General features: G+C 39.8%; 1 protein-coding gene across 1 annotated transcript; it reads right to left on the minus strand.

Annotated features, from left to right (window-relative positions):
- Positions 1 to 6: 6 nt before the first annotated feature.
- On the minus strand, positions 7 to 3,699 carry LOC104502351 (collagen alpha-1(XXVIII) chain-like; the record flags this gene model as incomplete). Its single annotated transcript, XM_010146315.1, has 4 exons — positions 7 to 58; positions 1,473 to 1,493; positions 2,141 to 2,709; positions 3,522 to 3,699. Coding segments are annotated over 4 exons (820 nt in total), but the record flags the coding sequence as incomplete, so codon positions are not given.
- Positions 3,700 to 11,260: the final 7,561 nt, after the last annotated feature.

Raw genomic sequence — 11,260 nt, forward strand, 5'->3', positions numbered from 1 at the left:
CAGGGCCAGGAAGGCCTCTTTCCCCCTTCTCACAGTTACATGTGGCAGTCTGGAGACACTGTGAATGAAAATAGTCCAAATCAGGACGTTTTAACAGAAGAGAGAGAAAACACAAGAACATTGCTTTTAAGTTCTTGTATGGCTAGTCTGAGTACACCAGTAATGAACAGAAGTGAGTTATATTTACATTGTTTTACAGAAATCTTTAAACTGTTCAGTTTACCTCTCATCAGGAATTTGGCCTACTATGCTCCATCCAAAAATCCCTATCATTCTACTACTGAGATTTCGATCATCCTGATAATGCTTTACCTCAAACTTCACAAGGTCAGTTTATTGCTGTGCTGTGTCTGTGACTGTAGATTCGTTTTGGTTACTAGGCACTGTCGAGATAGCCAAGTCAATGGGGTAAGAAAATGTCCTACACCTTTTTTTCCACTTTACTCCACTACGTGTAGGATAGATCATAGTTTAGCTCTAGCTTGATCTGTGAATATGTTATGGATGTATACTTCTATCTAGTTAATGCAATTCATTATTATAGTTTCTAATCTTCTGTCATCTCTACCATCATGTGTCCCAGTCGGACATCATTATGATATGTAGCTATGTGATTTGTAGGATATTTTTGAAACTTTATAACCATGATGTAATACAGAATTATTACAGATATTAGGGGTATTTTTGGAGGAGGAATAAGGAATGTTGGTTTTATTTTTTGTTTTATTATTTATCAAATCTCCACTCAGCTTAGAGATGTCTAGAAGTGAATGGTTTAAATATAATTCTTATCTAAATATCCCAGTTAGTAACGTGTTTTCCAAGGGTAACATTGAATGTCTTACTACTTCAGAATTTATTTTGACAACTTGCCAGTGGAAATGAGTGAAAAAAAAAATAAAATGCTTTAAGTTTTGCAAACACTCATAATACTTAGCAGTTTCCTTGAGCTGCTACTTGGAACAGACTCAGTAAGACTAACATCTTTAAAAAGAAAGCTAACTTTATTCCCCCCGCAGAATGGCATCCAGACCTACCAATGCCTGCAGTCAGGGTGCCACATGGTGGGCAAACTGGAAAAGTGCAATGGTGGAGCTTCGAGTTACTTCACTTCTTTTTAACGCTATTAAATAGGAAGAGCATTAATGGCTAGAATTGCACCACATTCAGCTCTGTGTCATATTTTCTTATCCACTGAGTCTGTTGAATGATGTGCCAGGATATAACAGCAAATTTTTGCTAACCTGAATACTCACACATTGTTCTTTGTCAACTTTGAAAATAAGGAGGGAAAGTAAATGGCATTAGGACAGCAAATTAAAGCTCCAACCTGCAAATACAAACAGATTGGACTCAATATTTAAACAGCTTCCTGAGCTATCAGTTTTCTTGAATTATGTTTCCATGTAATTGTAAATGTCTGTATTAAGCAGTAGTTCTTTACAGGAAAAAAACCCAAACAAAAACCTTACCTCTTCCTCAGACAGATCTTTCTGTAAAGATAGATATTCAAAACAACATTAGAAACTTAAAGTCACAATCCAGCTCTACAGGAAGGATACTGAAAGATGTTAAAATAAATTGCTTCAGTGCCTAGTTAATTAAATTATATAATTAACATATTAACTAACATTAATTAGTTATGTGGTAGGTTTTCCACAGAAATTTACAGATGTCTATGGCCAAGGTCAGATTTTTTCTAAATTGACATATCTCTATTAAAGTCTACAAATTTATTTTCACTTCTGCAAAAGCTACATTTTTTTTTGGTACAAAAGACAATGTCACATTCCTTCTTGCTACAGAAGAAAGCACTAGAATGTAAAGAATTGGTTGTTTTTTTAAAAAGAAACTTTAGAATACCTTTCTTAGGAGGAAAAACAGAGATAAAAATAATTTCACAACACATCTTTTTAAGTCTAGTTCAGTTTTCAACTTCAGATATTTTGGCTGGCAAGATAAGAATAGTGGGGAGAAAAAGGAAACCTGTACTTTGGCACTGTGTCTTATTAGTAAGTGGGCCGCTTTAATGTGTAAAAAGTACAGATTTCTTCAATAGCCTAAGTGTTTAAAAATACTGGAAATAAGACCATTTTTACATGTGTTTGTATAACTATTCAAAATTCTTTCTCATACATACCATTTCTTTGAGAACCTTCTCCACAGTTTCTTTCTCCTGGAGGTTGAAAATGAACTTGGATGCTGGGACACTGGCCAGGAGCCGGAGCTTGGCAGCATTGCTAACCTCCTCAGCCACTCTGGTCATTCCCATTATAAAAAATACAATTCCTTGGTGTTTAGCATCAGCTGTAGCAGCAAAAATATCTGGGTTTCTTGGATGGTCCACTCCGTTGGTGAAAAGCACTGCTACCTTCACACTACCCGGAGTCCCTTCAGTCATGTAGAGTTGTGTGAGGTTAGTTATAGCGTAAGTTGTATAGGTGCCGTGGCCTATGTAGGTGATAAGAGCAATGTGGGATTTGAATGCTTCAGGACCTTTCCAGTCATGGAAACTCTGCTCTATGAAAACAGTGCTGCTGTACTGAAGTAAGGCCATCCTCCAGCTAAGGGCAGGTCCAGAACTAAGCTGCAGGCTTTTCATTCTGTCTACTGTTTCCAGTACAAATTTTTTCTGCTGTTCATGATTATAGTCCTTAGCACTTTCAGAGCTGTCCAGTAAAAAAGCAATTTCCAGAATGCAGTCTTCATCTAGAATAAATAGGTAGGTAGGTGAGTGGAGTGATTTCATGCTAAATCTCATTCTACCTTTACCCTTATGTGTATTTTAAGCTTCAAAAGTGGGAGTGCCATTACAGAAATTTTTGAAAACATCTGTCTCACAAGTGTGAGACCCTCATGAAGATAGAGCATAGAGAGGCTGAGAAATTTGCTCCAGAACAGATGCCCCAAGGAATAAGAAACTGACGGTGAGGTGATGTCACATAGTGAAATAAAGAAGTTGTAGTGGTTTTATGCATTCATTCTACCCTCTTAGCTGGTATTTCACTTAATATCCTACCAGGATGAGGTCTAGGAAGGTGGAAGTCATATACAGGAAAATTAATCTAACTGAATAAGAGACTGGAATGTGATTTGACAGAGTTAGATTTTGTCCCTGGTATTGACACTTGCATCCAGTGACATAAAAGTTTCCAAAAGCAGGATCTGCAGATTATTAATTTCCTGAACGACTAATGACATTACTTCTGTATAAACATGGTTAGGTGAGCAGATATTCTTGTTGTGACAGTAAAGGCCTATCAGCCATATCATAAAAAAGCCCAGAGTAATCTTTTGAAATCACAAAAGGTGATAGAAAAGATGGGAGTAAAAAGATGAAAGTGCAAAAATAAGGCATGTGAAAATGTAGGATGAGGCAAGCCTGGCTGATGGTAAGTAGTATCTTGGAGGGCAAGTTAGCCATATAGTCCAGAATCCAAAGAAATGAATAGGGGAAACACCCCTCCCCACCCCCACTCCCCTCACGCCCACCCCAACTGTTTTAAAATGACAATATTCACCTTGATCACTTGGGCTGGCATATTTTTCTACATCATTCGACAGAATGTGTTTTGGTTTTGGTCTTCTCAATCCATATCTTTTTAACTCCCTGAGATTTTCTGCTAAAAACTCATGGTGTTCAAGCATCCACAAAAGCCACCAGAGTCTGGACAACATCATTTGTTTGGTTTCTGTTTCCTAAACAACACAAATAATAATAGAGAAGTATAGCAGTACAAGGACAATAAAACATTTTTCAATTTTGCTTAGCAGGCTGTATTTTAAAACCTGGTCCCTAAAAATAAGCTGATTGTATTTTATTTTGGTAATACTTTCACCAAAATATGTAATAAATAATAAACAGAGACATACTGGAGTGATTTTCAAGTATAGTTCATATAGTTCTAGCACATGACAAACTAGAGATAGATGTTTGACAAACATACTTCAGTTCTCTCTCACTGGCCAGCAGTGTTTGTACAACCAGCACTTCTCAGAAACCTTAACCTTCGCTGTACCCATGTGGATGCAGTGCAAATCCCACATGTAATTCACAGGCGTGGGTTTTTTTATACATGGTTCTTCCAGAGCTGGCATGGAAAGGAGGCCCAGAGGCAGACCCAAGTTTTTTCCTGTTCTCTTTATTTAAGAGCTGAGGATCATGCATACTTCTCCTTGCTGTTACAGCCCCCTTGTCGCCACCAGCCTTACAGAGGAACAGTCATGGCCTGAGGGTGCTGTCCAGGCATGAATGTACCTGCTGTGCACCCTGGGGAGTTGTGGGCCCAGAGTGCTGATCCCAGGCTCGACAACAACCTATTGATACGACTTGTTCCTTCTGCAGGGACTAGAGCTGTTTGTCCTGCTCTCACAGATGCACCTGGAGCTCACAGGCTGCTCAGGGACTGACAAGTCAGTCCTGCCCCTCTTCAGTTTCATTGTCCTCTCCCTGCAAGCTCTCCCCAGCTAGGCACAACACAGAATAAAAGGGCAGCTCGGGGGCAAGAATGAACCTGCCAGGACTGAGCATCTCACAGAAGTCCCTAACACAGCCACATCTTTTCTCAGCTCCTGCTAGTTTAGGGCAAGAATTCTGGTGCCCACAGATGCAGAGAGGACAGGGGGGCCCTTACCTCGATGTTCCTTAGCAAAAGGCTCCGCAGAGGTGCAGGATGCTACCCAGGGCTCGCTGGCAGCTGCGTTGTCCTCGCTGTGCTAGATGCTCTGTAAGGAAAGGAGGGATAAATTTGGGCTGCAAGCTCCTGTGAGAATTGGTGTCATGTGTCAGGAGGGGCCAGCAGACAGGTAAGGAGAAAGGGGAAGAACAGCAATCTTGGCTCCACCTTCTCAGCACCCACCCACTCCTCTCCTCCTCCCCAGGCTATGCACATGCATCTGAGGTTTAGTCCTCCATAGCCAGTTCCACGCATAAATCCTCATCCATACTTGTACATATACGGAAAGGGACTGTTCTCACCCCAACACACTTCTCCACACACCAGAAAAGCTGTATTGACTTTCTTCTCCCATCACCACCACACACCTTTCACCCCCATACTTCTGCACATGTCATGCTTTGGCATGGCAAATTTTGGCGCTGGTCATCATGTTTTCGACATCATTGTAGTGGTCCATGTCTGTAGGATCCCTTTCAGACCCAAGTGAATATTCTCATAATAAGGGATTTCTGTTACTGCTGTATCAGAAAGGTATTTAATGTCCCTTGGACTGAGCTATCTGAAATTTAAGTTGCTGGTGAGATTGCCCAGCATGAGGAGGTCAAAAAAGACAGACCAGTCTGAATGTACAGTTTCTCTAGGCTTGTCTGTCACACCTATCCTTTCAAAGACTGTAACAGGGAAGAGAACAAGGACTGATACATAGGATGATGGCTTCAATACCTAGGCTAGGTGACTATGGATCATGAAGGCTATCTCTTTTAACAGTGATTGCAGCTTGTTATGTAATTCTTCAAATATCCTCAGAAAGCTTTTGCATTACAAACAGGCAGGTCTTTTCCACAGAAATACATACTTCTTTCTTTTTTTTTCTTTTTCTGTGGACCCATCATTTTCCACCTATATGCACACAAAGAGGATCCAATGCTAACTGCTGTCCTTTCCATCTTAAGCATCCACCTGCTCAGCCCACTTACGATGGTTACAGCAAAGAAGGCTGAGGGGATTGTGGGGAAAGGATGCAGCTTTGGCTCCAAATTAAAAAGGCAGGAGGGACCGGTAGGACACCACAGCTCAATGCTGAAGCCATCTGCTATGTTCTAACCCTGTTTTTGTTTTCCATCTTTGCCAGTAATTACTGATCTAGGATGGCTGAAGTGCAACTCTCCATATTGTATGGCTGTTCATCCTTACCTAACCTGAAACTAGCTCAGAAACAGCTATTTGTGCTACAGTTTCAGCCAAGAAAGAATCTTCTTCCAGGATTGGCAAGAATTGATGTTTATTTCTCTTCAGCCACTTTTCCCATGCTTACACTGACATATTTAGATTTTGATTAAGGCAAGGAATGAAAAATTTTTTACCCTTTAGGGAATACAAATAATATGGTATTTAACTGAAATATATATAATAGATCTCACACAGCACCGAAATCTTACTGAGAAAAAAATCTAATTCTAGAAAGAAGAAGAATGTGAACTATGGTTGGGATTGTGTGCTTCCCATAAGCAAAACATTGTCATTCTTTCATTTTCTCTGCTAATTCCTGTCTTAAAACAGAACTGGCAAATAATTTCTTAATCAAGTAACTCTTCTGCTTGTACATTTAGTAGCACGTTCTTGGCTTCAGGATATCTCCTTTTATTAATGTTTACCTTCAGGACAATTTTTTTTTTTAGCCAGGTGCAACTTTAAAAGCTTAGTGGGGCCTACATATTTTTATACCTATTTGTGTGGGATACATGGTATTATTCCGTTCAGAATTCCAGGTATGTGACATACCATACAGTGCACTTCTAGACTTGCAGTCTTCTGAAGTTGTGATGTTCTCAATACCTGCACTATTCTTATGGTGTCAGATTATCAAAACCTAAATGACACCAATGTAAAATATGTATGCATTGATGCATCCGAGATAACTCTTAAAAATAAAAAATAACAGCAAGTTCCCTTGCCTTATTTACTACCAACTTTACCAAGTGCTTATTTCACATTTTAACACTGTATGTATTTTTAAAATAGAATATGTGTCTTAAAAGCTATGATTAGGAACATTCATTCTGTCATGTAAATGTTATAAATTTACTGCTAGAATTCAATTTTATTTTGTAAAGGAATAAAAAAATTTCCTATTTTATCTTAAGGAATCTAGATGTTGGATGCTTCAGCACACAATTAATTACATTTCTATTCACCTGCTATTTAAACATATTTAAGTATCTAAGATGTCTCTGGAAGATGACATTACAGACTTGCGTAGTTAGTTGACTCTCTTGGGCCCAACTACCCCAGCTCACATATACTCCCAACATGACAGTAACTGGCATTAAGATTGGTAATCTTTGCAGGAGTCAAAGACTGAAATGAATATTAAAAGCAATGTTACAATTGCACCAGCTGAAGCTGAGGTCACAAATATTGCTGCATAGACGGATCTTTGGATTTTTTTCCATCACTCTTTGAAATCCAAGAGTTCTGAGCTGTCTGATCGCAGTATTTCAATCTGAGAAATGAGGCATAACATTTTTTCAAAGAATAAAGGGATATATGAGAGCTTTTTAAAACTACAGTTAAATAGGTTATACTCAACGCATTTTAGAACCATGAGGAGAGATGTGAAGAAAGATACACTCTTACTGCAACTGAGTGTGTTTAAGCACTATTAAGAAGGGAAACCAAAGTGACATTACACTCCTTTGTCACTGCCGTTACCATTGCATAGGTCATGATAACTTCAGAGCAATTTGAAATCTGAAGGCCAGTTTGAAGGGACAGTGAATGAAGAACTGGGGCTTAGAGATGCCAGTTGCTGTGGTGTAACATGACCTCATGTGTCAGCAACAGCTCTCACTATCACTTTCCAACAGGCAGAAGTAGCAGCGAGTCTGACTGTTCCAAACTTCTTTTGTGGTGCTCTCTTCTTTGCCTGTCCCTGCCCTCTGTCTGTGGATACCTCTTTTACAGCCTGGTTTGGCTCAACTGTGACCACTTCATCCATTGTTTAGCAAAATTCAGTACATTGCTGAGAAGCCTCTAGTAATTTTTGTTAAGCTGGATTAACTAGTATTTTCTAGCATGATATCATGTCACTAGAATGTGTCAGAGCCCTGACTAGTCCTTCTTCAGCTGTCCAACATGCCTGTGACAGCACTGGAGATGGAACAATCACGAGCCAGCATAGCTGTCAAAATACCTTCTGAATATTTCTATATGCTGAAGGAACACTCAACCATCAGGGAGGCCAGCTTTTGGGGGCAGCATTAAGCAGAGAGAACATGCTTTCAATTTTCTTCTGCTCTGATGGTAATTTTTTTGTCCCCAAAGGCTTGACATGATGCTTCTGAAATGAATTTCCATTTTTTTGTCACCTCAATGTGAATAATGCACATCTCTTGTCTGCTGTGAACTGTTAAAAATATGCACATTTCACATGATCTTCTTCTAGTGTTTCATGGCCTCAAGATAGTCTTGACCATTTAACCTGACTGCATCATGCTGTAATGGTATTTAAAAACTATTTATTTCATCATACTATACATGTCAGTACATGACCAAAGTGTCCGAAAGAGACAAAAGCCTACCTGACTTGAACTTGTGAAATAATGAAAGCTCACCATTTACAATATTTTGAAGACTTATATTAACGAGCAATGATATAAAGAATGTGAATTTTAGGAAAAACGGATCAAATGTTCAAATACTCAAAGTAATGGGATAAGAAATATTAAAAAACCAAGACTTAACTTCACTGAACATTTTATCTGAAGGAGTATAAATTAGAAACCTATATTTTACCTTTTGACTGCAGAATGTGTTCTAGTGGATTTGACAGCACAGGATTCAAGCCAAATAGTTAGCTATAATAAAATCTTGGTGTACGTGAAGGTAGTGGCAGAACTACTGATTCCAGTGAGGCCAGGATTTTGTCTTTGCTTTTGGGTAAAAATCTTGGGCATGTAGTCTGAAAGCGCTGATCAAAGCAAATCAGCTTTATTGTGTTTTCACTAAAGTCACTGTCACGACATGCTGTAAGCATAGTCTTTGATGGCAAAGCGTCACTCTTTGTGTAGCTCCCAACAGATTTTAATGATTCTTTGGGACTGGAGCAGTAAACATGGCCCTCCTTTCGCAGCTGGTATGAACCTGGCTCTCCATTACCCCCTTTTAAAATATTGCTCTTCTGGAACATTTTTCAGGAGATGCAGTGAGAAAACTGAAAACTCTAACGAGGCATAGAAAGGAGGAGGCTGTCTTCAGTGATTTCCCATTTTATCTCTATACAATACAGCCAAAAGCTCACTCTGAGCACTTTGGTGGTAAGTAAATACTTATAATCTGTCTGTGTGTAATATCAATATATTAACTTTTGTCTTGATTTGAAGATATTTGCTTTTTTCTACTTTTATTCTAACAGTTCTCCTTTCAGCTTCCTTCACTGAGGTATTTTCTATCTTAGAGCCTAAGTATGCAAACACATCTATACATAAGAAACTGTTATTTTCAAAAGTATTTGTAGTATTCAGCCTGACAAGGGAATGAAAACATAGAAATAAAAGAGTACAGATTCATTTTAATATACTAAATATTTGACAACATTTGATGATATTGAACACTTAACTAGATCAAGAATACTCTTAAAATTAAAACAAATCTTAAAGATTTTATTTGCTACATTGGTACATTACTTAGACAAGTAATTCCGAATTTGCTGTTGCACACTATACTTTGCACAACTATTTCTCTACACCTGCCTGATTATCAACAGCATGATAACTCCAATTAGCAATACAAAACTCTTTTACCCTATTCATTCTTGTCCTGGTTTGAGCTAAAACTTCTTTGTTTTGGGTAACGGACAAATAGAATTATTCCATGCAAATACGATAATTCTGCATTTAATTGGTTAAGAGAGTCAGGTGGAACATTACGTTGGAAGCCCTTAAAAGCAGCAGGCAGTTACCTCGATCCCTCGACCCTTAACAATTCTTCAATGCAGTGATTGCATCTTTCAGGAGTGGAAGCTCGTATATTTTGATGTAGTGGCAATAAACGCAGATGGCTTTAATCTCACCTAGATATCTCACCTAGATACTGTCTGATAGCTGGAAAAGGAATTACTCTGCTGGAAATATATTAAAGTTAAAGCATCTTGCTGCATGTAGTACACAGTATTTTGGAAATGAAAGTGATAGAGATTTGGTAGAAAAAGTCAAGTTCCATATAGTTCTAAGGTTGTAATCCTTTTAATATTTTGTTTTTCAGAGAAGTGATTTTCCAGAGTTATGAAAAGACAAACATTTATCTTACAAACATTGTTGTCAGTATAACTCTAAACTTGCATAAAAGTCAGCTTTTACATCTTTTGACCTATGGATTTTTTCAAGTGTTTTTAAAAGTATGGATTAGACTCGGAGCTCACAGCAGTAGTTGTGCTAGTAAACTAGCTCTCAGAACCCTTAGTGCGCTAATAAGCCTTAACGATCCTGTCCAGCCTGACCCGATACCCCCACATGGGTCTGAGGGCTCTATTTCAGCTCAGCCTGAAGCTATCAGTCCTGGCTCTAGTGCTGCGGGATGGTGGTTACTGGCTCATTCACAGCCCTGCCTGGACACACTGACCTGTGGCTGATGTTCCATCCTGTCCTTATAGAGGTGCCTGACACCCTGGGCTTAGGCTGCCTCCAGCCTGCCCAGGGCCCTTGCTGGGGGCAGTGGGATGAGCGCTGGCTGAGAGGACCTTCTCTGCTGCCCTCTTGGGTAGCCCCTGTGCTCCTGGCCTTAGGGATGCAGCTGGCTACCGTTGCTCCTGACAGATACAGCAGCATTATTTAAACCTCAGTGTGAATGCTGGTAGGCATCTGAACATCACTGGGAGTCCATAGCTCTTCACAAACCTCTTGGTGAGCCCTGTGTGAAACATCAGCCCTGTTACGCAGCACTTGCTTGTGGCTAATCGCCGTGTTACTGGAGCCAGGGGTATGCTTTCACTCCCAGAAACTCGTAAAGCTCTGCCTCATTCAGAGGGTTTAGAAAAGGCATGTTTGAACATAGGTTTGTAAATGAAAACCTGTAGAACGTGAACAGCATGGAGTTGCTTCTGTGGAGCGATGTTAGGAGGAGCTCAATTTGTTCATTCCATACGGAGTTTGGGCAGCTCTTTCCTTTGGGTGTGCTGGCAGCGCGCTCCGCGGGTGTGTTTGTACACGCAGGTACGCGTTAGCTGCAGAAGGGGCTGTGTTGCGGCTTGGTGAGTTAGGAGTTTGGTGAAATGCAGTTGTTACTGAATGGTGTTGCACCGATACCGCTGACAGCAGTAGGCAGTGTTTAACCCTGTCTACTCTGTAATACACGGAGCACCAAAACAGCTGAATCCTGCTGTTTAGCCTTCAAAGATGTCTTTGAACTCAGCGCCTGCCTCTGTATCTGGCTGTTATGGGATGTAGTAGAGTGGTAAGAGGCGTTATAGAAGGTGGTGATAAAATGAAACTTGGTGACAGCTATAACGCATCAGATCTGCTAAGAATAGCGAGTGGAGGGCACCGAGCTCGGGACTCGCCGCATAAGGCTGTGCCGGCAGTGCA

The sequence above is a fragment of the Buceros rhinoceros genome, unplaced genomic scaffold, assembly GCF_000710305.1.
Source record: "Buceros rhinoceros silvestris isolate BGI_N320 unplaced genomic scaffold, ASM71030v1 scaffold29002, whole genome shotgun sequence".
NCBI classification, from domain to species: Eukaryota; Metazoa; Chordata; class Aves; order Bucerotiformes; family Bucerotidae; genus Buceros; species Buceros rhinoceros.